The sequence below is a fragment of the Martes martes genome (genome assembly GCF_963455335.1).
Source record: "Martes martes genome assembly, chromosome: 1".
In the NCBI taxonomy this organism is placed as follows: domain Eukaryota; kingdom Metazoa; phylum Chordata; class Mammalia; order Carnivora; family Mustelidae; genus Martes; species Martes martes.
This window is the reverse complement of record NC_137888.1, coordinates 208,951,167-208,978,164: the sequence shown is the minus strand read 5'-3', so window position 1 is coordinate 208,978,164 and position 26,998 is coordinate 208,951,167. Positions and strand designations below refer to the sequence as shown.

At 43.6% G+C, this 26,998-nt stretch overlaps 1 protein-coding gene across 1 annotated transcript; it reads right to left on the bottom strand.

Moving 5' to 3' along the window:
* Window positions 1–241: 241 nt before the first annotated feature.
* On the bottom strand, window positions 242–25,195 carry LOC308348904 (uncharacterized protein). Its single transcript, XM_080813346.1, has 5 exons — window positions 25,012–25,195; window positions 4,719–4,840; window positions 4,228–4,354; window positions 3,983–4,043; window positions 242–3,046 (listed from the first exon to the last, which is right to left on the bottom strand). Exons 2-5 carry the CDS (start codon window positions 4,719–4,721, stop codon window positions 1,483–1,485), a joined length of 1,755 nt encoding a protein of 584 aa, XP_080669472.1. The 5' UTR covers window positions 4,722–4,840; window positions 25,012–25,195; the 3' UTR covers window positions 242–1,482.
* Window positions 25,196–26,998: the final 1,803 nt, after the last annotated feature.

Here is a 26,998-nt window from a genome sequence, read left to right as displayed (position 1 = left end):
AGGCAGAGAGAGAGGGGGAAGCAGGCTCCATGCTGAGCAGAGAGCCCAATGCAGAGCTCGATCCCAGGATCCCGAGATCATGACCTGAGCCGAAGGCAGAGGCTTTAACCCACTGAGCCACTCAGGTGCCCCAGACCCTGAGATTTTGACCTGAGTCGAAGGTAGGCGCTTAACCAACTCAGCCACCCAGATGCCCCAGTTAATATTTTAAGAAATGACTACAGAAGCTTTTGTTTGAGAAAGGCATTGCTTTTAATCACATACAAACATACTTGAAGACATACTGAGGAATTACACACAGCTGTGAACTAAGGCAAACATCCATGATCGGCCTGATACGAGGGAGGGGCCAGTTCTCACTGTCGCAGCAGTGTCGCGGCACAGCAGAGGACCGAAGTCCAAGGTGGTTCTTTTGGATGGCATCATTGTAGCTATCGCAGTGGAATCAGGAACACGTGGTCACTAGCAGTATCACCATAACAAGGAGTTTACCACACAAATTAGACCTTAAATGAATACAGTACAGAGGAGAGGAGAGTCTGAGCAGCAGAGAATACTCCCAACCATGAAAGTTCCAGTTAGTCGCCTGGATGCATGAGCGCTGGCAGGAAAATCCAAACCGTGGTGGATCTTTGATGCAGAACTTGTGAAGGTGTATGTGGAAACCTGTACCTCTGAGAAATGGAAGTCGGGCAATTAATTGTGGTTCTGAGGGCACTCTTGACTGGCAGGGCAAGCGATCAGGAAGACAGGTTGCAAGCAGGTACGTTCCAAGCTCCTATACAGCTTCTCTCTGTCTGTCTGTCTGTCTGTCTGGCAGCTCTGAAACCTAATGCCTCCAGTACTCCGGCCTTCAAAACCTCAAGCAAGTGAGGCTACAGGTAGAATCACAAAGGGAACAGATTCTAGAAAATGTCACATTACCCGGGTGACAAAAACTGGTTTTCTCCTAAGAAAGATGGAATATTTGACGGGTAATGGGTATCCAATAGCTGACAGAGGCGGCCAGTGGGAAGATCCCAACAAATACCAAAATGTGATTTATCAACAATTCTAAACCATTATTTTAAAATTAAACGTACTTGCACATTTAGAAACCACCTCGATTCATCCATGGATCAAACTCCAAAATTGAAAGAGAAAAATGTTACTAACTGATTTAAGGAGAAAACAAATATCTATTAATCTTTAAACAACAGTAGTAAGAGTACTTACAGAATTATCTCACCTCAGTGTTCATTTTTGAAAGTTAAGTAGTAAATATCCACAGTCCAGACATCCACTTTAAGAATGAGGCACTGATAAAGACAATATATTTATAACTTTTATAATAATTGAGGTTACAGTTTTCTGGTACATTACATAGGGATTCATTTGTATCAGGCTTTCTTATACTTGTTGGACTGCTTTCCAGTGGGCTTTCACATGTGAGGATGAAGGTCCACTGACGTTTTTCTCACACTGCTTACATTCGGGAAGTTTCTATTCAGTATGAGATCTCTCGTGCCTTCGAAATGAATTGGGACGACTGAAGGCTTTTCCACATTCTTTACATTTGTACGGTTTCTCGCCAGTGTGCATTCTCACGTGTCCTCGAAAGGTAGTGCGATAAATAAAGGCCTTTCCACATTCCTTACACTCATAGGGTTTTTCTCCAGTGTGCGTTTTCTCATGTGTCCGAAAGGACGTGTAACAACTGAAAGCTCGACCACACTGTTTACATTCATAGGGCTTCTCTCCCGTGTGAGTCCTTTCGTGTATCCGAAAGGAACTGGGAAAATTGAAGGCTTTCCCACATTCCTTACATTTGTAAGGTCCGTCTCCAGTGTGCATTATCATGTGCGTTCGAACGCTTGAGGGAGAAATGAAGGCTTTCCCACACTCTTTACATTTATAGGGTTTCTCTCCAGTGTGCTTTCTCATGTGTCCCTGAAAGGTTGTGCGATAAATGAAGGTTTTGCCACATTCCTTACATTCATAGGGTTTCTCGCCAGTGTGCGTTCTTTCGTGTATTCGAAAGGAACTGGGCCAACTAAAGGTTTTCCCACACTGTTTACATTCATAGGGTTTCTCCCCCGTGTGAGTCCTTTCATGAGATCGAAAGGAACTGGGACAAATGAAGGCTTTCCCACACTCCTTACACTTGTAAGGTCCATCCCCAGTGTGTGTGATCATGTGGGTTCGAATGCTTGACAGGGAAATGAAGGCTTTTCCGCATTCCTTACATTCATAAGGCTTCTCTCCCGTGTGAATTCTTTCATGTATCCGCAAACCTAGAGGAGAGCTGAAGGTTTTCCCACACTGCTTACATTCGTACTGTTTCTCTGCAGTGTGAGTCCTTTCATGTCTTCGAAAGGAGCTGGGACAACTGAGGGCTTTCCCGCACTGCTTACATTCATAGGGTTTCTCTCCAGTGTGATTTCTTTCGTGTATCCGCAGACCCAGAGGGGACCTGAGGGACTTACCGCACTGTGTGCACTGATAGGGTTTCTCTCCAGTGTGAGTTCTCTCATGTGTTCGCAACGAAGTGGAACAACTGAAAGCCTTCCCGCATTCCTTACATTTGTAAGGTCCCTCTCCTGTGTGAGTTATCAGGTGTCTTCGGTAAGTCGTGAGCCACGTGAAAGCTTTCCCACATTCCTGACATTCGTAGGGCTTTTCTCCAGTGTGAGTCCTTTCATGTCTGTGAACAGATTTGCGGTAGCTGAAGGCTTTCCCGCATTCCTTACACTTGTATGGCTTCTCTTCATATTCGTGATACTCATATGGCTTATGTCCAGTGTGAGATCTGATGTGCCTACTAAGGGATGAATGACGCACAAAGACTTTTCCACACACGCTACATTCACATGGCTTTACTCCAGAAGGCGTTTCCTTGTTCAGATTAAGATCTGGAGTCTGGGTGATGGTTTCTCCACACTGAGGACCTTCAGGTGGTTTTATTCCAGAAGGCGTTTTCTTGTTCAGAATAAGATCTGGAGTCTGGGTGATGGTTTCTCCACAGTGATCCTCTTTGTTTTCATAAGGTTTTTCTACCATATGGCTTCTGTAAAAAATGAGAAATATATTAATGATTTCTTGGTAATTCATATTAGTAGGATATTAGAATTACATTTTCTATAATTTACAGCAAAATGAAGGTTTCCTGCCCTTTCTGAATTGTTTGAAAAGTTAATAGCCTGAATGTTCCATAAATAGGACTTGACCACAGCTATCATGTAAACAAAGATTATTAACATACAGGGTTGTTTGTTTATTAGAGACTGAGAGTGAGTGAGTACAAGCAGGGGGAGTGGCAGGCAGAAACAGGCTCCCCACAAAGCAAGGAGCCTGATGCACGACTTGATCCCAGGACCCTGAGATCGTGACCTGAGCCAAAGGCAGGCACATAACAGACTGAGCCACCCAGGCATCTCAACATACAGGGTTTTTCTTTATGCTGTTTCCAAGTGGATAGTCTTGCAAACACTGAACACTTATGTCCTATTTAAGTAAATATTTTCAGTGAAAAAAATTTAAGAATAAATTTGAACACTTTGGGATTTATTTAAAGATTTTATTTATCCATTTGACAGAGAGAGAACAAGCAGGGGGAGTGGCAAGCAGAGGGTGAGGGAGAAACAGGCTGAGCAGGGAGCCTGAGATGGACTCCATCCCAGGACCCTGGGATCATGACCTGAGCTGAAGGAAGACATAGAACTGACTGAGCCACCGGCACCTCTGAATAATTTGGTTTAAAAAAATTCATGCCAGGGGCGCCTACGTGGCTCAGTAGGTTAAAGCCTCTGCCTTCGGCTCAGGTCATGACCCCAGGGTCTTGGGATTGAGCCCCACATCGGGCTCTCTGATCAGCGGGGAGCCTGCTTCCTCTTCTCTCTCTCTGCCTACTTGTGATCTCTGTCAAATAAATAAAATCTTTAAAAGAAAAATTCATGCCATAGTCGGATTCCCACGTGGGACACTGCTATACTGTGTGACTCACCTTAGTTTTCTCCCCTGCGTATAGTACCCATCTTCAGTGTCATGATCTTCCCATTTTTTCCCTAAAATGCAAATGGAGAAAAATAATTCCATGTTTTTAGAAATTATAAAAAATTACTAGATTTTAGGTCTATGTGAGCTTAGCTTACTAATGTACTCTTTTCCCACATGTTAGAACAAGACTGATGGGCAAGAAATACTTATTCTCTAACTGCTAACGTTCAGTAAGAATGTCATCATCTTTACCTATTGAGGCCAGGTTTCTGAAGGTTTCCCGCATCACATCTCTGTAAAGTTTCTTCTGCGAAGAATCCAGTAAAACCCACTCTTCCAGGCTGAAGTTCACAGCCACATCCTCAAAGGTCACTGAATCCTAAAACATCCCAAATATGTTCACAGTAGCATACGTGAGTCTGACAGCACTGGGGATTTATACTCAATTTATATAGAAAGGTTGTGTTATGTATGTGATTCTGTGGTCTCCAAACATTTATGTCTTGGTCATGAGAATTTACTTTCTGTTCCCACTTCCTCAAACATTTAACAGTATCATGAACACATGCAAATTACTGACTCATCATTACTGTGATCACTTTAAATGTTACTGTTCTCTAATGGGGGGGGTCTAGAGCACCCTGGAGAAAGGAGCGAAATGCTATACAAATGAGACAAGTGTTATTTTAAGCACACTAATTCCCGTTGAGAAAGATGCTCTCATCTCCTTCCTTCTTACGTACCATTTAACTCAGCACTCCATGACGCACGGGCTTGAGTCTGCACGAGGTTTTAATGAATAAAACACAGGGAAGAACTGGAAGCTTGTTCTAGTCCCACCACCAACCACGAGAGTCCCGGAGGCCTGTGGAAATGCAACTTGTAATAAGGATCAGCTTTCTGAGTCAGCCGGAAGTCCTCCAGGCCGTCAGAGGTAGTCAGGCGTAGCTGGACAAAGGCAAGTATTCTTGTGCAGAAGCCGTACTCTGCACCGGTGCGGTACTTACCGCACCCCGTTTTTCCGTTACCTCTGTCCCGTTCACGGAGCCAGAAGTTATTCAGAAGCGACAGCTCCGAGGTCCCCACAGAAACCCCGTCCAATGAGCCTCAGGGCTGCTTCTCACTTTTTAGGACACTGAAGTTAGGAGGTGCTAGAAGAACTCTTTTTGGTCAAACTGTAACAGTGTCCTTGGCCCACGCTAACCTTGACGAATACGTTAAGAGCTGCGGGTCACGAGGGAGTTCACGAACATCCACCATGGTTTGATGGTGAGTCTGTTCATGAGTAGTAAATAACGGATTCAGCAGTGCTCTCCTCCAAGAGAACATAAAATCTCCACGCTCCAATTTCAGGAGGAAGGTCCCGACCAGCCCCTCTAGAGGCGACCCTCTCACTTTCTCTCATTTATGGGCTGCGACATGGTGCACAGAAGCACCACAGCCAACCCCCGAGTCCAGGAATCCCTTAGCTGAGGACACCAGGTACTGCCGAGAGGGGATAAGCGCGTTCACTCCGCGACTGAGGTCTCCGGGGAGGCAGGCAGGCCTCTCACGCTGGCATGAGATGGCTTGAGAGACCAGGGAAAAGCAGGCAGACTTTTTTTTCTGAGGTTGTGAGTGGACTAAAGGTTCACACACAAGGGCAGGAGCCTGTATGAACGGAACCTCTTGCCGCTGCCAAAGCAGGAAGCACTGGGCTTTCTCCCTGTCTTGGATAGAAGCGGACCAAGGAGGGAGGAGGAGGGATGAGTTTCAAAGCTGTGAGCATCAAACACCAAAAATCAGAGCCAGAGACCTGGTGGTGGTTTGTCAAATAATGAACTCAGAAGCAGTCTCTCCCTCACAAGGAAAAAGCAAAAAAACTTAAAATGAAACAACTCTTCTTAGATTCCCCCAGAGAACTGAGGACACAGGGCAAACCACAGTCTTCAAAATTGGAGACCGAAAAGAAGCTATTTTGAAATATGCCCAGAATGTTCTATTCTTAACAAGGCCTGTCCTCAGAAGACTCTGTTTCACTGGGGCCTAAGCAAACAGGAAAAAAAAAAAAAACAAGAACACGCTCTCCAAGAACTTTGGAATAATGACAAGGATAAAATACACAAAATGGGACTAACTGATGGAAAAGAAAGAAAGGAACAGAAAAAGTGAAGCGATAATCACTGTATCTTCCTACCATTCGAGAGAAGCTAAGAGAACACAAAAGGGAAAATGAAGGGGGGAAAACCCCCCCAAACAACTGGAAATGCAAATTCAAGCACATCCTATTCAAACTGTAGAAAAAGAAAAAACGAAGAGAATATAGTGGAGGAAGCCAGGGGTGGGAGGGGAGGCAGGAGGAACAAACCTCAGTCACACTGAAACGAAGGTAAGAATTAAACAGGACCTCTTTCCAAAACCTTTTCAGCAAGAGAGAGACTGGAATGAAACACTTAAGGTGTTGAAAGTAAACCACCACACCCTGCAATGCTGTTAGAACTGTTCTTCAAAAATGAAAAAGAAACAAGGACTTTCTGAGGCAACAACTGAGGAATTTGACATAAGTACACCTGTTTTTCAAAGAACATGAAAAGAAATTCACTGGGAGGTACATAAGAAAGGTAGAGCATTAGGAAAGAAACTAATGAAGGTAAAATACCTTTTCTTTTACTAACGAATCTGACCTCACTTTTGCATTCAGTAATAAGCTTTTGGGTAAGTGAAATGAATGACAATGTTACCCGGGCCAGGGAAAAATTAGGAACACTCTGACATGAGGTAAACTTGGGAAAACAAAGTCAAGAAACTATAACTGATACGCTGCGAAGAGAGAAAATGTTCAATTAAAGCCAAAGAAGGCAGAAAAATGGTGGAAGACAAAAGAAACAAGGACAACAACAAGAAAGAGTAAAAAGCATCAACGTTATCAATACCCACTTTAAACATCAATGGTCTAAATCCTACAGCTGAATGCTATAACAGCACATTAAAAAGAACTAAAGATAAAGGCACAAACACATGTAAAAGGAGGGAGAAAGATGCACCACACCAACAGTAACCAAAAGAAAGCCGCCAGAGCATATTAATTTCAGACGAGGCCTACGTCAAAGCAAGGAAATTTCAGATAAAGAGGGAATCACGTGATGATCATTGGGTCAAATCTCCAAGAAAATGTAATAACCCTTTCTGTGTATATAACAGAATAGCAAAATATGTTAGGCAAAAGATGGACCCGTCAACAACCCCACATCAGTAACGCGAAAGTTCCAGCAGGAAGAAATCAGGAAGGACTAGTTACATTGAACAGTACCAATGAGCAACAGGTTTCACTGAAATCCATGGCCTATGCCATGAACAGCAAATCTCCATTCTTCTCAAGTGCACATGCAACCTTCACCAAGACAAACCACCTTCTGGGCTATAAAACACCTTAAATTTGAAACAACAGAAATCCTACAAATATGTTCTCAGGAAACAGCAGCATTAATCTAGAAATCAGTAGTTGGAAAACCCCAAAGACATGGAGATAAAAACTTCCAAATACTGGGATCAAAAAAGTCTGAAGAAATCATTATTATTTTGAAATGATATGAAAATAGAATTTAGTAAAAGTTGTCTGGTGTAGCAACTGTAGCAGCCTAGAAGGAAATTTATACAGCTGAACAAATAAACCAAAGGCAAAAAAAAAAAAAAATTGACAATAATGTAAGCAACTACTTGAGGAAACAATAAAGAACAAACCTTAAGCAGATTAAATAGTCCAATTCAAGATGGTGACATGGAACGACCCTCTACCTACTTTTTGCCACAGACACACTGAATCTACACCTACATATGGAATAATTTCCTTGGAAAAACCCAAACCCCCAAAACTAGCTAAGCAACTCCTGCACGCTGTTGAATGAAGAAACAACCCACAGGAAAGCAGGTCAGAGAGGCTGAGACACAATCTTGCCATAAACCCCTCCCACAATCACCCACAACGTGTGCAGCAACCCACAATCAGGAGGGAACTCAGAATCCCAAGCTTCTCCCCGAGGAGTGAAGGTTCTGAACCCCACATCTGGTACCAACTTTTAAGACCTGAACTTGAAGATGAGCCCCCAAACATCTACCTTTGAAAGCCAATGGAGCCTGCATCCATGGGACCAAGAAGGCTACGCAAACTGACACAGTTATTAAAAGGCTCACGTGTGCAGACTCACCCAGCCCAGGACCCAGCATAGAGGCAGCTGACTGAAAAGCACCCCGACTTTTGTTGAAGAGGCCTGCTTGAGGGGTGCCAGGGTGGCTCATTCGGTTAAGCATCTGACTCCTGATTTCAGCTCAAGTTGTGAGATGGGCATGGAGCCTGCTTAGGATTCTCTTTCTCCCTTTCCTTCTGCCCCTCCCTGCTCTAAAACCAAACCAAACCAAACCAAAAAAAAAACAAAACAACAAAAAAAAACACCACGAGTCTTGCTTGCTCATCTTAAAGTGTCAGCCTGAAAGGCAGGCATCTAATTTAACACACATCTAAGGGCTTACTGAAATGTTCTCCCGAAACAGACAATTTTGTGCTCCTCCTCTGTCTCCCTCCAGCTCTTCGGTATCTCCCAGGAGCATGTGCCCTTGCCGGACACTCTTGATTTTTGCAGAAAATTTCTGCTGCCCAGGAAACACCTCTCGCTTGCTTGGCTCTGGTGGTTAGGGGGCTTACGCCCGTGGGTCCCACGAGACTGTAACAAATGGAGAAAGTTCTTAACTGGCCACCACCGTTCCCAGGGCACAGCAAAGAAAGGCACCCAGTCTCTGTGAAAGAGGCCCGTTTATCTTCATAGCTGTGATCTAAGGGGCAAGCTTCTAATTAAACACACACCTAGGACCAGAAACTGGAGAAGATAGCAGTGTGGGAGGGCTGCCAATACTGACTCCAGCTTTGGCCCTCCAAAGCTGGGCTTCGTGTTCCTGGCCCCTTGGAGATTAATATACACACGTTAGGAATGCCCACCGAGGCCGGAATGAGGGGAGAATTGCTTTGCCTTTCCATCCATCTGTCAGAGATAACACTGTCAGCCCTCTTCCTGGCACATAGGTGGTGCCCCAAGACCGATGAAAGGTCAGCAGTCAGTCAGCGGCACGCACGCTCTCTGAGGTACGTGCAGCCCTCTGATCTCACTACAGTGTCCCTCTGTGTGTCCCCTTCCTCTATAAAATCTGTGGACTGAGGCCTGGGCTTGTGGAGAATAACTGTGCAGCTGCCGTGGCCCAGCCTCTGACCGCTCTTCCGTCAATCAGTTACCCTGAATACAACTCTGTCAACTGTATGAAGTGGCCTGTTTTGATTTTGGCCTCAAAGCACCTTCTCCGTTTGAAGGATACTTCACTGTCTCTCCTCCAGCTTCTCACAAGTGGGCACCATCTTCCCGTGCTCCCTCTGTCCTGCCTCCACCCCCCCCCAGGCCATACGAATGTCCAACATAAAAGCTTATAGACATGCCCTGGAGTCCCTTCACACCCTGCCCTTGGTGGCCAGCAGGGCTTACAGTCAATGGGCTGGGACCGAAGAAAGAAACCATTCCTAACTCGTTGTCCTAACTGGTTGTTACTCACGGCTCAGAGCGGAGGAAGCAGGCAGAACTGTCCATCTCCCAGTCTTCACCTGCAAGAAGTTATGTTGCGAATTTTAAAAGCTGCTGCCCGAGGGTCTGCCTTCTAATCAGCCTGAATCTAGATGCTGACAGAGATCCTCCTCTTGGGGCACTGTAGGCCTTGGCACACCCTCAGTTACCGGGAGCAATTACAAATAGCCGCCTTGGACGATCACAAAGGTTTGAGAAAAAACAAAGGGCTCTCCTCCATGAGTTCATTCCTTCAAGCCTGGGAGAGGGGACTGTTTTATCTAACACATAAAAACCAACAGAGTGTCAAGGAAACCAAACAAACAGAACAATATATTCCCCAAAAAGCAAAATATAAAACCTTAGAAAAAGACCTTAACAAAAAGGAGACAGGTAATTTATCCAATAAAGGGTCCAAAATAACAGTGATAAAAATGCTCACCTTGCTCAGGAGAAGAATGGATGAAAAAAGTAAGAATTCCAACAAGCAGAAGAAAACAAAGTACCAAACAGAAGTCACAGAGTTGAAGAAGAACTGAACTGAAAAATGAAGACAGGGTAGAACTTACCCAATCAGAACAGTATAAAGAAAAAGGAACGAAAAAGAGTGAAGACGACTTATGGGACTACATCAGGCTGACCAACGTCTGCATTATTGGACTCCCAAAGAGGAGAGAAAGGAGGAAAAACTTAAATAATAGCCGAAAACTTCCCTAACCTGGAGAAGGAAACAGACAGCAAGATCCAGGAGTCCCAGAGAGTTCCAAATACAATGAACCCAATGAGACTCACACCAAGAAGCACTACACTTAGTGTCAAAGCTAAAGTATAAGGAGAGGCACTTAAAACCAGCGAGAGAGAGAGAGAGAGAGAGAGAGAGAGAGAGAAAATAAACGTGTTATGTACAAGGTAACTCCCAACTCAGTTCATGATCTCAGGGTCCTGGAATCGAGCCCCACATCCAGCTCCTTGCTCAGCGGGGAGCCTGCTTCTCCCTCTGCCTGCCACTCCCCCTGCTTGTGCTAGCTCATGCTCTCTGACAAATAAATAAATAAAATATTTTTTAAAAAGAGGAAAAAAACTGTTAACCAAGAAAACTCAACTCAGTAAAGCTTTCAGAATTGGAGAATAAGAGTTTTCCAATGAAGCAAAAGCCAAAGGAGTTCATTGCCAGTAGACTGGCCTTGCAAGCCATGCAAAAGGGACTTCTTTTTTTTTTTTTAAAGATTTTATTTATTTATTTGACAGATAGAGATCGCAAGTAGGCAGAGAGGCAGGCAGAGAGAGAGAGTGGAGGAAGCAGGCTCCCCGCTGAGCAGAGAGCCCGATGTGGGGCTCGATCCCAGGACCCTGGGATCATGACCTGAGCCGAAGGCAGAGGCTTTAACCCACTGAGCCACCCAGGCGCCCCCAAAAGGGACTTCTTTACATTGAAATGGAAGGATGCTAATCAGTAACAGGAAAATATGAAAGTACAAATTACACCATAAAAGGTAAATATGTAGTGAAATTCAGACTAATGTAAAGGTTGGAGGTTAATCATATGAAGTTGAGATTAAAAGTCAAAAGTATGAAAATAACTACACTAACTTGTTAACTGAGACACAAAAATGTAAACTGTGATATCAAAAACATAAAATGGGGTAGAATAAAAATGAAGAGTTTTAGAATGCACTCAAATTGTTATCGAATCAGATTACTATAAATATAAGCTATTCTAGTAAACTCATGGTAATCACAAAGACCTGTAGCAGACACACACAAGAGAAAGGACTCCAAACATAGTCCTATAGACAATCAGCAAATCACAAAAGAAGATACCAGGAAAAGAACAAATTACAAAAAGAGTCAGAAAACAGTGAACAAAATGGCAATCAGTACATACCTACCAATAATTACTTTAAAATGTTAATGAACAGGGCGCCTGGGTAGCTCAGTGGGTTAAAGCCTCTGCCTTCAGCTCAGGTCATGATCCCAGGGTCCTGGGATCGAGCCCCACATCGGGCTCTCTGCTTGGCAGGGAGCCTGCTTCCTCCTCTCTCTCTGCCTGCCTCTCCGCCTACTTGTGATCTCTGTCTGTCAAATAAATAAATAAAATCTTTAAAAAAAAACCTAGCTATTTTGCCTGACACAAAATAGGCTTTAAGACAAAGACTCTAAGAGACAAAGGAGGTCATTATATGATAAAGGCATGAATAAGAGGATATAATACTTGTGAATGTTTATACACTTAAAATAGGAGCATCTAAATATATGAAGCAAATACTAACAGACCTAAAGGAAGAAATAGCAATACCATAATAGTGGGGGACTTTAATATCTTAACTATCATCATTAGATATATCATCCAGACCAAAAAAAAAAACAGGGCACCTGGATGGCTCAGTGGGTTGGGCCACTGCCTTTGGCTCGGGTCATGATCTCAGGGTCCTGGGATCAGGTCCCACATCAGGCTCTCTGCTCAGCAGGGAGCCTGTTTCCCTCTCTCTCTCTCTCTCTGCCTGCTTGTGATCTCTCTCTGTCAGATGAATAAATGGAATCCTTAAAAAAAAAACACAACAGTAAGGAAACACTGAATTTAAATGACCCATTTTTAACAGACATTTCCATCTAAAAGCAACAGAATACACAGAATACACATTCTTACACGCACATAGAACATTCTCCACAACGGATCATATATTAGGCCACAAAACAAGTCTTAATAAACTAAAGAAGATTAAAGTCACATCAACCATCTTTTCTAATCAAAACGGTGGGCCTACAGATCAATTGCAAGGAGAAAACTGGACAATTCACAAATATGTGCAGATGAAATAACATGCTACTGAACAACCAACAGGTGAGAATAATCAACTTGAGAAGTCAAAAAATACCGACATAAATGAAAATGGTAATACTGCATGTCAAAACTTGCATGTCAAAAAATGCAGCAAAAGCAGTTCTAAGAAGGAAGTTCACAGCAATTAATGCTTACATTGAAAGATCTCAAATAAACCCAACTTTATACCTCAAGGAACTAAAAAAAGAAGAAAAAATGAAGTCCAAAGCTAGAAGAAGAAAGAACAAAGATCATAGTGGAAATAAACAAAATACAAATTAAAAATAGAAAAAAAATCAGTGAAACTAAGAGTTGTTTTTTTGATAAATAAAATGGATAGACCTTTAGTTAGAGTCTAAAAGAAAAGAGAGACGACTCAAATATATAAAATCAGAAATGAAGGAGGAGACATTACAACTGGTACAACAGAAATACGAAGGGTCATAAGCAACTACTATGAACAATTATACACCAAAAAATTGGACAACCTAGAAGACATGGATAAACTCTTAGAAACAAAATACATATTAGGACTGAAATACGAAAAAGCTGAAAATCTGAACAGACTGATTACTAGTAAAAAGAGTCAACCAGTAACCAAAAGCATCCCAACAAATAAAAGTCCAGGACCAGATGGCTTCACTGGTAAACTCTACCAAACATTTCAAAGAAAAAGTAATACCAAATCCTTCTCAAACTCTTGCTAAAAAATAGGAGGGAATACTTCCAAACTAATATTATGAGGCCGGTGTTACCATGATACCAGAAGATGCCATAAGAACATTACAGTCCAGTATCCCAGATGAACATAAGCTACAAAAGTCCTCAACAAAATACTAGCAAAGTGAGTCCAACAACACACTAAAAAGATCATCTACCACGATCAAGTGGGATTAATTCCATGATACAAGTATGCTTCAGCATCTACAAATCAATGTGATAAACCATATTAACAAAATGAAGATCAAAAGTCATGATTTCTCAACAGATGCAGAAAAGGCATATGGCAAAATTCAATATCCATTTATGATAAAGACTTTCAACAAAGTGGTGTACAGGGAAAATACCTCAGCATAATCAAGGTCATAATAAAGGCCATGACAAGCTCACAGATATCTTCATACTCAGTGCTGAAAAGCTGAAAGTTTTTCCACTAAGATCAGGAGCAAGAGGAGGATGCCCACTACACAAAGCTGGAAAGTTCTAGTCAGGGCAATTATGCAAGAAAAAGAAAAATGGTACCCAGTTTAGAAAAAATGAGGTAAAGTGGTCTGTTTGTAGATGATAGGATATTCTGCAGATCTTCCTCAACTTATGATTGTGTTATGTAGTGATACATCATTAATTGGAAATATCTCTAAATTGAAAATGTAGGGGCAGCTGGGTGGCTCAGAAGGTTAAGCATCTGCCTTCAGCTCGGGTCATAATCTCAGAGTCCTGGGACCAAAGCCCCAAGCTGGGCTCCCAGCGCAGTGAGGAGTGTGCTCCTTCTGCCTGCCCCCCTCCCCAGCTCATGTGCTCTCACTCTCTCAAATGAATAAGTAAAATCTTTTTTTTAAAAAACTGAAAATGTATTTAATATACCTAACTTAATGAACATCCAAGCTTAGTGTCACCTGCCTTAATCATACTCCGAACACTCACATTAGCCTATAGCTGGGTATAATCATCTAACACAAAGCCTTTTTTTTTTTTTTTTTTACAAAGCCTATTTTTTTAAAAGTCTTTTTAAAAAAGATTTGTTTGGGGGAAGGGACAAAGGGGAAGCAAGACAGACTCTCCAGCAGACTCCCTGCTGAGCAAAGAGCCCTTCACAGGGCTCAATCCCAAGACCCTGAGATCCTGACCTGAGCAGAAATAAAGACTCAGACGCCTAACTGACTGAGCCACCCAGGTGCCCAACAAGGCCTATTTTTAACAATGTGTTGAATTTCTCATGTAGTTTATTGAATATCATACTGAGAGTAAAAAACAGTATGGTTGGGGCGCCTGGGTGGCTCAGTGGGTTAAGCTTCTGCCTTTGGCTCAGGTCATGATCCCAGGGTCCCAGGGTCCCAGGATCAAGCCCCACATCGGGCTCTCTGCTCGGCAGGGAGCCTGCTTCCTCCTCTCTCTCTGCCTGCCTCTCTGCCTACTTGTGATCTCTGTCAAATAAATAAAATCTTTAAAAAAAAAAAAAAAAAGAAAAAACCAGAATGGTTGTATAGGGACAGAAGGGTTTTAACTGTAACAGTCATTTACCCTCACGATTGTGGGGCTGACCGGAAGCTACAGCCGGCTGCTTCTCCTGCCCAGCAGGACAGGAGAACACGGAACTGCATACTGAGAACGGAAAAATCCAAATTCAGAGCATGGTTCCTACTGCATGTGTGTTGCTTTCATACCATCAAAAAGTCAAAAAATCTTGAGCTGAATCATCATTTAGTTGGGAAATGTCTGTATACAGAAAATTCTAAAGACTCCACCAAAAAAATGGTTACATTCCTCTACACTAATAAGAAATGATCAGAAAGAGAAATTAAGAAAACAATCCACCTTAACTCCATAAAAATATTTTAAAGATATGGTTAACTATATTGGAATCAAAATGAAAAACTTAATAAAATTTAAAAAACAGTCCACGGGACACCTAAGTGGCTCAGTTGGTTAAGCATCTGCCTTTAGCTCAGGTCATGATCCTAGGGTTCTGGGATGGAACCCCCCATTGGGCTCCTTGCTCAGCAGGGAGCCTGCTTGTCCCCTGCCTGCTGCTCCCCCTGCTTGTGCTCACTATCTCTCTGATAACTAAATAAAATCTTTTTTAAAATAAATAAATGAAGTCCACTTACAACTGCATCAAAAAGAATAGGAATAAGCTTGATCAAAAAGGTGAAAGGCGTATATACTGAAAACTGTAAGACACTGATTAAAGAAACTGATGACACAAAATAAATGCAAAGATATTCCATGCTCGGTGGATTGAAAGAATTACTACTGTTAAAATATCCACACCATCTAAAGCAATTTACAGATTCAATGCAATCCCTGTCAAAATCTCAATGGCATTTCCACAGAAATAAAACAATCCTATAGTTTGCACGGAACCACAAGGACCCTGAATAGCCAAAGCAATCTTAGGAAAAATCTGGAGGCATAACATTCTCTTATTTCAAACTGTTACAAAGCCCTAGTAATCAAAACAGTAAGACATTGGCATAAAACAGACATACAGATCAACAGAATAGAACAGAGAATACAGAAATAAACCCACACTCTGTGAATTAATTTACAACAAAGGAAATAAACATTTACAGTGGAAGAAAGGACCATCTCTCCAATAAACAGTGCTGGGAAAACTGGACCACTTTCTTACACCATAGACAAAACTCAACTCCAGATGGATTAAAGATGTGAGTGTAAGACATGACTCCATAAAATTCCCAGAAGAAAACAGGTGGTAGGGGCGCCTGGGTGGCTCAGTGGGTTAAAGCCTCTGCCTTTGGCTCAGGTCGTGATCTCAGGGTCCTGGGATCGAGCCCTGCATTGGGCTCTCTGCTCTGCAGGGAGCCTGCTTCCTCCTTTCTCTGCCTGCCTCTCTGCCTAGTTGTGATTTCTCTCTGTCAAATATATTAAAAAAAAAAAAGAAAGAAAGAAAGAAAACAGGTGGTAAGCTCCTTGACATCAATCTTAAAGATGACTATTTAGATCTGACAACAAAAGCAAAAGTCAACAAGTGGGTCTTTATCAAACTAAAAAGCTTCTGCACAGCAAAAGAAATCATCCTTAAAATGAAAAGGCAACCTATTCGATGGGAGAAAATTATTTATAAATCGTATCTCTGGTTATACCCAAGGGGTTATATCCAAAATACATAAAGAACTCCTAAAACTGAACACCAAAAAAAGAACCCAATTAAAAAATAAAATGGAAGGGGGGGGGTCCCTGCGTGGCTCAGTGGGTTAAAGCCTCCGCCTTCAGCTCAGGTCATGATCTCAGGGACCTGGGATCGAGCCCCGCATTGGGCTCTCTGCTCAGCGGGGAGCCTGCTTCCCCCGCTCTCTCTGCCTACCTCTCTGACTACTTCTGATCTCTCTGTCAAATAAATAAATAAAATCTTTAAAAAAAAAAAAAGGGCAGAGGATCTAAACAGATATTTATCTGCAGAACACACACAGGCAGCCAGCAGGTACATGAGAAGGTACTCTATGTCATAATCACCAGGGAAAGGAACCACAACAAGCTATCGCCTCACACCTGTCCAAACGGCTGGCATCAAAAAGACAAATAGCAAGTGTTGGTGAGGATGTAGGGAACCTTTGTGCACTGTTACTGGGAATGTAAATTGGTGCAGCCACCATGGACACTGTGTGGAGAGTCCTCCAAAAATTAAAAATACAATGACCATGTAATCCAATAATACTTCTCGGTATTTATCGGAAAAAACTAACTCAAAAAAATACAAGCAGCTCATGTTCACTGCATTATTACTTACAATAGCCAAGATATGGAAACAAGTGTTCACCAATGGACAAACTGATTTATATTAATAGAATTTTATTCAGCCATAAAAAAGAATAAAATATTGCCCTTGTTTTTTTTTTAATTTTTATTTATTTATTAGAGAGAGAGAGCACAAGCTTTAACCCAGTAAGCCACCCAGGTGCCCTGCCCTTATTTTTCTGAGAGACAGAGAGAGGGCAGGGAGGGCAGAGGGAGACAGAGAAACTTAAGCAGGCTCCAGGTGTGCAGAGCCCCACGCAGGGCCTGATCTCACGACCTGAGCCAAAATCGAGAGACAGAGGCTCAACCCACTGATGCACCCCAAAGTCTTACTATTTTTAACATATAAACTTTGAGAGTATTATGCTAAGAGGGAAAGTCAGAAGAGAAAGACAAATACTGTATGATCTCACTTATGCGTGGAATCTGAAAACAAAACCACAGGGGAGCCAGTGGCACAGTCGGTTCAGCATCCCACTCTTGGTTTCGGCTCCAGTCATGATCTCAGGGTCGTGAGATCAAGACCCACATCCGGCTCCGTGCTTAGGCAGAGTCTGCTTGAGACTCTCTCTCCCTCTGCCCCCCACCACCACCGTGCGTGCACACAAGCTCTCTCTGTAAATAAATCCTATAAAAAAATAAAAACTAGGGGCACCTGGGTGGCTCAGTGGGTTAAAGCCTCTGCCTTCGGCTCAGGTCATGATCCCAGGGTCCTGGGATCAGGCCCCGCATCGGGCTCTCTGCTCAGCAGGGAGCCTGCTTCCTCCTCTCTCTCTGCCTGCCTCTCTGCCTACTTATGATCTCTGTCTGTCCAATAAATAAATAAAATCTTAAAAAAAATAAAAAATAAAAATAAAAACTAAAACAAAACCACAAACTCATATGCAAAGCAAACTGGTGGTTGCCAAAGGTGAAGGGTGGGGAAAATGGGTGAAGGGAGTCCCAAGGTACAAACTGCCGGGAATAAAGTAAGTCACGGGATGCAGCATGCGACATGGTACCCACAGCTCTTAACACCGTTAACACTGAATATCTGAAAGCTGCTAAGAGAGTAGGTCTTAAAAGTTCTATGGTAAGTAAAGAAACTGTAACTGTGTGCAACGAAGGATGTTAACTAGACTTAAACTGTGGAAATATTTCACCCCGTATACACAAATACCGAGCCATTATGCTGTACACCTGAAACTAATGTTACATGTCAGTTATATCTCAATAAAAATAAGGAAAATAAAATGGTTAAACTTATAAAAGACATTATGAGTTATGAGAAATGAAGAGACAATATCAAGAAAACCAAGGCTAGTTCTTTGAAATGATTAATGGAATTGGTGAATGTTGAGTCAATCTAAGTGAGAAGAGAAGGAAGACAGAGATTACTAATATCAGGAATACAAGGAGGTGAAAACGAAAAAACGTGATAAAACTCAACACACACGAGAACACACTAGGAATAGAAGGGAGGAGTTCCTGTTCTTGAAAAAGAACATCTATGTGAATCTTGTAGTTAACAACGATAATAATGGTGAGAGACTAGTTGCTTTTCTGGTAAGCTAACCAGCAAGGTAAGGAGTCTCCTCTCTTCACTCCTATTCCCCATTATCCTGAAGACCTAGCTAATGCAGTAAGGCAAAAAAAGGAAATAAAAGTTATATAGATTGGGAAGCAAAAAATAAACCTGTGAGTTACATAGTGCATGGTTTACTATGTAGAGTATCTGACGGAGTCCCCAACAATTGCAGAGATCACTCTGAAAATCAGTAACAGAGCACAGCAGGGTTGAAGGAAGCAGCAGTCAACTGTTTTCCTACAGACCCGCAAAAATACAGTCAACTGACCTTTGACAAAGGACAAAAAGGCAATACATAGAGGAAAGCCTTTAAAAAAAAAAAAAAGATTTTATTTGAGAGAAGAACGCATGCATGAGCAGGGGGAGGGGCAGAGGGAGAGAGAGAATCTGAAGCAGACTCTGTGCTGTGTGTGGAGTCCGACGTGGGGATCATGGGTCCCGACCCCGGGACCATGACCTGAGCCAAGATTAAGAGTCAGATACTTCACGGACTGAGCCAGCCAGGCGCCCCAAGAAAAAATTTTTTAAACAAACAGTGCTAGAAAGAGTGGCTATCCATACCAAAAAAAAAAAAAAAACCAACAATGAATTTAGACACTGACCTTATGCCTTTTCCAAAACTTAACCAAAAATATATCGTAAATCTAAAGTTAAAAACTCCTAAAAGATCACATAGGAGATGATCCCGGGTTAACTGACATATTTTAAGATACAATACCAAAAGCAAGATCCATGAAAGAAAAAAATGGGAAGTTTCATTTCATTAAAATAAAAACCCTGTTCTACAAAAGAGAGTGGTAAGAAAATGAACAGTCATGGGGTGCCTGGGTGGCTCAGTGGGTTAAGCATCTGCCTTCGGCTCAGGTCATGATCCAGGGTCCTGGGATCCAGCCACGTGCCGGGCTTCCTGCTCAGCAGGGAGCCTGCTTCTCCCTCTTCCTCTGCTGCTCCCACCGCTTGTGCTCTCTCTCTCTCACTCTATCTCACATAAATAAAATCTTGAAAAAAAAAAGAAAACGAACAGTCACATACAGGGAGAAAATTCTTACAGAACAGTTTCTGATAAAGGACACCCAAAATGTCCAAAGAATTCTTTTTTTTTTTTAAAGATTTTATTTATTTACTTGACAGATAGAGATCACAAGTAGGCAGAGAGTCAGGCAGAGAGAGAGGAGGAAGCAGGCTCCCCGCTGAGCAGAGAACCCGACGTGGGGCTTGATCCCAGGACCCTGGGATCATGACCTGAGCTGAAGGCAGAGGCTTTAACCCACTGAGCCACCCAGGCGCCCCTGTCCAAAGAATTCTTAAAACTAAGACAATCCAACTTAAAATGGGCAAATGATCTGAACACACACCACAAAAGACTGTAAACCACAGACCGCAAATAAGCATATGAAAAGAAGTTTAACTTCAAATGTCATCAGGGAATTATAAATAGAACATAAACGGGTATCCCTAGACACTTACAAGGATACCATTCAAAACACTCAGAACACCGAACCCGGGTGAAGCTGTAAACCTACAAGAATCCTCATTCACTGTTGGTAGGAAAGGAAGATGGTAAGCTTACTTTGGAGGACAGGCAGTTTCCTATAAAACTAAACATACTCTCACCAAAGGATTTAATGATCATACTCCTTGGTAGTTCCCCAAATGAACCGAAACTTCGTACTCACACAGAAACATACAAAGGAATGTTTACAGATGTTTTATTCATAACTGCCAAGAGTTCAGCAGGATATCCTTCAGTAGCAGAATGAGCAAACACCCTGTGGTATATACATGTGACAAATAATGCTTAGTGATCGAAAGAACTAAAAGATAAAATGAACAAAACACCAGCAGGAAACTTTAAAGTATATTAAGTGAAAGAAGACACTCGGACAAGGTGAAACGCAGTTTCCAAGTGCAGGACATTCTGGAAGGGACCAAACAGTGAGCCGGTAAAAAGACCTTTCAGTGAAAGACTGGGGTGTTGGAGGGAAGGCTGACTGAACAAACAGGGGAAGCACAGGCTATCTTTAGGAAAGCGAGAGACTATTCTATACGATAGAGAAATGATGGACACGGGATGCCTGGTGGAGCAGTCGGTTAAGCGCCCAACTCTTTGTTTGGGCTCAGGTCGCGATCTCAGGGTCCTGGCAGGGAGCCCCGTGTCGTGTTCCACGCTCAGCAGAGTCGGCCTGAGACTCTCCCTCTCCCTCCCCTTTACCCCGCCTTTCCCCACACATGCACGTGCTCTCTTCAAAATCAGTAAATAAATCTTAAAAAAGAAATGATAGACACTTGTCATTGTACCTTTGCCAAAACCCACAGATTGTACTGAACACAAAACGTCCATGTTTGTATCAACAGCGGACTTCAGTGCAGGACTACTGGTCCATCAGCTGTAACAAATACACCACAGGAACAGGAGATGTAAAAAATATTGCAAACTGTGGATGCAGAGGGGTCAAGTGGGACCTCGGTACTTTGTGATCAATTTTTCCGTAAACACAAAATGCTCTAACAAAAAACCCCTGAACTCTCGTCTTTTCGTATCTTAAAATTTTTCTGGTCTACTAGTTTTTTTATGAATTGTAATCCTTAGCATGCAATTAATATAAAAGAAACAAACTTATATACACTGTATTTTACTACTTAATAGTGTTTTCAACTTTTGCTACTTTCAATTTAATTTTAAATTACTTTAAACTTGGGGTGCCTGGGTGGCTCAGTGGGTTAAAGCCTCTGCCTTCGGCTCAGGTCATGATCCCAGCGTCCTGGGATCGAGCCCTGCAGCAGGCTCTCTGCTCCGAAGGGAGCCTCCTTCCCCCTTCTCTGCCTGCCTGCCTACTTGTGATCTCTGTCAAATAAATAAAATCTTTTAAAAAACTTAATTTAAACTTTTCTACACAGGAAATTATTCTACAATCTAATTCTTTAAGTACTAGCCAGTATAAAACTGCAGCCCATAAAAAATGAAAAATTTCAATGCTCTAACTAAAAGGACAGTTTTGTCCCTCAGCCATATTTCACACTACGGATACTGTCAGGAATGAACAGTATGTTGCACTGCATTAGGGGACTGCATTTAAACCCTGAAACCTACTACGATTTTTAAGATTTACATAAGCTCAGGTAGTTTTTCTGACATCAATTAAAACAAATTCACTTGCCTTAAAAAACAGTATAGCCTTTTAAACATCATAATTCCCTGGAGACCTGCACATACAAAAACGGGTCTATATGTGAGAAATGAGGGGTGTCCAGTGGGCTCAGTCAGTAGAGCATGTGACTCTCACTCTTGTGAGAGTGAGAGAGTCTCACTCCACACCAAGTTGGGTGTGGAGATTTCTTAAAAATAAAAATCTTTAGGGGCGCCTGGATGGCTCAGTGGGTTAAGCCTCTGCCTTCAGCTCAGGTCATGATCTCAGTGTCCTGGGATCGAGCCCCACATTGGGCTCTCTGCTCGGCAGGGAGCCTGCCTCCCCCTCTCTCTCTGCCTGCCTCTCTGCCTACTTGTAACCTCTCTCTGCCAAATAAATAAAATCCTTTAAAAAAATAAAAATAATAAATAATAAAATAAAATCTTTAGGGGCACCTGGGTGGCTCAGTGGGTTAAGCCTCTGCCTTTGGCTCAGGTCATGATCTCACGGTCCTGGGATCGAGCCCCACATCCAGCTCTCTGCTCAACAGGGAGCCTGCTTCCCCTGTCTCTCTCTGCCTGCCTCTCTGCCTACTTGTGATCTCTCTGTCAAGTAAATAAATAAAATCTTTTAAAAATAATAATAAAATCTTTAGGGTACCTGGATGGCTCAGTTAGTTGAGTGACTGCCTTCAGCTCAAGTCATGATCCTGGAGTCCCAGGATTAAGTCCCGCTCTGGCTTCCTGCTCACCAGGGGGTCTGCTTCACCCTCTGACCTTCCCCCTCTCATGCTAACTCTCTCTCTCTCAAATAAAATCTTCAGAAAAAAATTAAAAATAAAATCTTTTTTAAAAAAGATTTTAGGGGAGGGGCGCCTGGGTGGCTCAGTGGGTTGAAGCCTCTGTCTTCGGCTCGGGTCATGATCCCAGGGTCCCGGGATCGAGCCCCGCATCGGGCTCTCTGCTCAGCAGGGAGCCTGCTTCCTCCTCTCTCTCTGCCTGCCTCTCTGCCTACTTGTGTCTGTCAAATGAATAAATAAAATCTTTAAAAAAAAAAAAAAGATTTTAGGGGCTCCTTGGTGGCTCACTGGGTTAAAGCCTCTGCCTTCGGCTTGGGTCATGATCTCAGGGTCCTGGGATTGAGCCCCGCACGGGGCTCTCTGCTCAGCAGGGAGCCTGCTTCCGTTCCTCTCTCTCTGCCTGCCTCTCTCCTTACTTGTGATCTCTGTCTGTCAAATAAATAAATTTTAAAGAAAAAAAAAGATTTTATTTATTTATTAGAGAGATCACAAGTAGGCAGAACAGCGGGGGGGGGGGCAGGCTCCCTGCTAAGCAGAGAGCCTGACACGGGGCTCGATCCCAGGACCCTGAGATCAAGACCTGAGCCAAAGGCAGAAAGCTTAACCCACCCAGTTGCCCCCCAAATAAAATCTTTATATTAAAAAGTAATAATAATAAAGATGAAAAATGTGCCTGAGTACTTCAATATGCCCATCTCACAGCTTGAGACTGTTGCCTAAAAGGAATAAAAATTCTGTTTGGATTCAAGATTTTCTTGCCTCACACATTTTTCTCAATCAACTTACATTTTCAAAGCCCGAGAAATAAAAATAAAAAATCTTACCCATTCAGACAGGAAATAAAACTGCTAACTACTAAGGAAGACTAGACTGAAAGGACTGGAATATTCAACAGATAAAAAAAGAATGCCAAGGAAAGAAATGCAGACATTCCAGTCAGCTCAGATAAGCAGCCTGCTTACCCAGAGTTAAGAAGGAAAACCCATATTCAGAAATGAAACCCATTTCCAAGCTGGGCTCTAGACATTCCCAGGTGAGAGCACCTCCACAGGGGGTCAGCCCCTGGTGCAGGAGGGAGGGGAGGATCACCGGAGAACCAGCAGGAACGGACTCTGGGAGCCCCGCACACCCTCCTTCCTCCTGGCAGCTTACGGGAACTCCCTCCCCCAGGGTTTCCAATATTACCTATGAGGAAACTCTCAGTCAGATTCAGTTTAAGGTTGTGACCCTAATAAACTCCCAAATTCATAAACATCTTGTCCAGGAGACAGAACTCCAGACTCTCACAGAGTTTCTCAGTACACAAATTACACAAATTACCCTCTGAGTACACTTGTATCACAGATGCAAAACTCAGACATGCAAAAACATCTAGGCCTACGCAAACACCCTGTGCCTTTGCCAGCTCAGAGCTGGCCTCAGCTTGGAGTTACTGGCCTCAGGCCTCTGCTCCCCAATCACAACACTCTGGACCACCACTGATCATTTAAATGACATAAACCCAGGGGTTCAAGAATCCCGCAAAATCTCACACACCCAGTGTTTATGTGTAAAAGAGAAAAGAAAATTTTAAGGAATTGTACTAGTTCAACAAGAAAACCAACTTTCTACTATCAGAAAATGAAGATGTCCATTATTTCCAAGAAAACAAATCGATTGGTAAACAACTGGGTTGGGATACTTAGTGTCACAGGTCTAGGCCCTGCTATGCCATTTAAAATCACCTGAAAGAAGTAACAGATCTCAGAATATTACTGTACCCACTTAGAAGAAAAAAGGGAACAAACTGTTTTTTGTTTTTTTGTTTTTTTTTTTTTCTGAAATTCACCGTTTTGGAAATACTTTATACTGTCTCCCAAGCTAAGTCTCAAGTGAATAAATCTTTTCAGAATGACAAATGCAAGGAGGGGCAATGCTGACAGGACGGATCACCCAGGAAAGTTTTAAAGAAGACCTCCACTCAAAGGACATCCGACAGGACGTCAGTGTCCAGGAAAGATCCTGGGGGGGGGTGGGGGGAGGAAGGGATACAAAGATTTCATAAAACAGTTCCAGGTGGTTATTCTCCACTTTCTTCTCATGTAAAATATCCACAAAAATAAATCTTTAAAACAAGCCATCCATGGCTCTGTGGATAAATGATAAAATACTGCGTAATATGAAATGCATCCCGGAGAACAAATAGTTAATAATGATGCTCTGAACTGGAGAGGAAAGATGGCGTTTCAGAAAACACGGAAAGATCTGGAAATTGAGGCATTTATTGCCAGTCCCATGAAGAGCTAGGTTGGGGGCACAGGGTCGTGGCTTTGAGACCCTACTCCCCAAATGTTTGGAAAAGTGCGGGGACACCAGGGAGAGAGGGAAGGGGACCCCACAGACCACAGCACCTCCCACACACGAACCCGGGAGACCGAGGCATGACTGTCCCCTGATGACCCTTCCTGTGGTCATCGCCCGATCTAAGGGAGACGCGGCCATGGAGGAACGGACAGGATGGCGGGGGTCCCTGCGGCCGGGCCGGCCCCGCGCTGCGTGCCGCGCCATCCGCGGCCTCGGGTCCCCAGACCCCGGAGTTCACCGCGGGGAAGCTGGTCCAGCCGCGGCCGGTTCCAGCCGGTCCCACCGCCCCCCTTTCCCGACTCCCGGCCCCGCACACTCACCATTGCCCGCTTTCTGGGGTACCGGGTCGACCACCACGCGATTGCCGCGGCCGGCGGAGCTCACGGCGACAGAGGATGTGGCGGAAGCTCTCCAAGCCTTTTGGGACAGCGCGAGGTGATGCGAGCCTCGGCCGGGACAGCGGCGACGGCACCCAGTCCCCGCCGTCTACAGCGCGTCGCCCGCACGTACGGTTCCAGCGACTCCCCTGATTGGGCCGTTCGCGAGGCCCCGCCCCCGCTCGCCTGAGTGACAGCGGGTCGGAGGTCACGTCTTTGAGTCGACCTTGCTCGGGCGCCGGGCTGCAACCTGGTCTCTGCCAGGACGTCGCTCTGAACCGTGAGGCCGCCGGGCCACTCACGGAGCCGTGACCCTTCCTCACAAACACGGACCCAAGTGACCTCACCGTAGGTAGTGCGGAGTCTGGTTCCATTTGGATCTTGGACCATCCGCCATCAGGGAGTCTTCTGCCCACCACGCCCCCCAACTGCACTCATTTGTATGTAAAGAATCTCGAAGCCTTGGGCCACTTAGCTTGCTGGGAGGTTTGGACCCCATAGTCCTAGACCAGCCCCGAAGCCTCAGGTGCTCGCAGGTCAGAAACATACTGAGGCAAAAACCTACTGGAAAACCTTTCACCGTCGTTCCGTGGATCTTACCTGCTGAAAGGTCAAAGGAGGAAAACTGAAAGAACACCGCTTAGTGAAAAATAAGAGGCGGTAAAGGTATCAAGGATAAATAAAGCATGGGGACAACGGTCATCGAAGGGGCGGGACGGAGGTGAGCCAGGGAGGGGAACATGAGCCTCTCACTACTGCCCACAGTTAGGAATCTTGATGATGACTTCGGGGATGTTTGTATTATTAGCAAATCCTACCGCAAAACATTTTGTACATTCTTTCTTCAATATATGTGATGATAAAAATCTTAAGAAATTGTTTGAAAAGAACATAATTTGTTTGTTTGTTTGTTTGTTGTAATTTGGCAATCTGAGTTTTTACTCATGGTTTCGGTGGCAAAATTGGTTAAAATCCAACTGTCTATTTAGAAAATTGCTTGCGTAAACTCATTATCATACCTACTTTTTTTAAAACAAAGGGTGGCATGTATTGATATGTAAAGATCTGGACTATTTATTAATAGAATAATTAAGTAAAAGTGTATTACAATATATACATCATGTTACCCCTCCTGTTACTGTAACTGTCACCTAAAGAGTCAGGCGGGGGGGGGGGTGGTGAGGGAGTCACTCTAGGTTTGTTTGGTTGACAACATATCCCTTCCAGGAACAAATGAAAAGGTTAATTACTTGATAATGGAAGTGCCCAGGGAGGGCAGGCCTCCCAACCTGGTGGGAAGTGCCTTGAAAGAGCAAGGAAAGAGGGCACCTGGGTGGCACAGTTAAGCAACCGACTCCTGGTTTCAGCTCAGGTCCTGATCTCAGAGGCATGAGATCGAGCCCCATGTGGGGGCTCTGCGCTCAACGTAGAGTTTGCTTAAGACTCTCTCTCTCCGTCGACCCCCCCCCCGAAATTAAAAATAATGCCTTTAAAGAAAGAAAAAGAAAAGAAACAGCAAGGGAAAGAGCCTGTCCTAGGTTTTCTTGAAGTTCCAGGATTGTCTAGAGTGAGAGTTTGGGCACAAGGGCAGGGCCTCCTGGGATGGAATGTCTTGCCAGCACCAGAGCAGTGAGCAGCCAGACTTTCTTGTCACCTTGTTCAGATGCAGGGCACCGGGAGGAGGAGGAGGAGGAATGAGGCTTTTAAAGGTGTCAGCCAACAGGGGCGCCTGGGTGGCTCAGTGGGTTAAAGCCTCTGCCTTCAGCTCAGGTCATGATCTCAGGGTCCTGGGATCGAGCCCTGCATCGGGCTCTCTGCTTGGCAGGGGCCCTGCTTCCTCCTCCTCTCTCTCTCTCTGCCTACTTGTGATCTCTAGCTGTCAAATAAATAAATACAAATCTTTAAAGGTGTCAGCCAGCAGAGGTTAAGA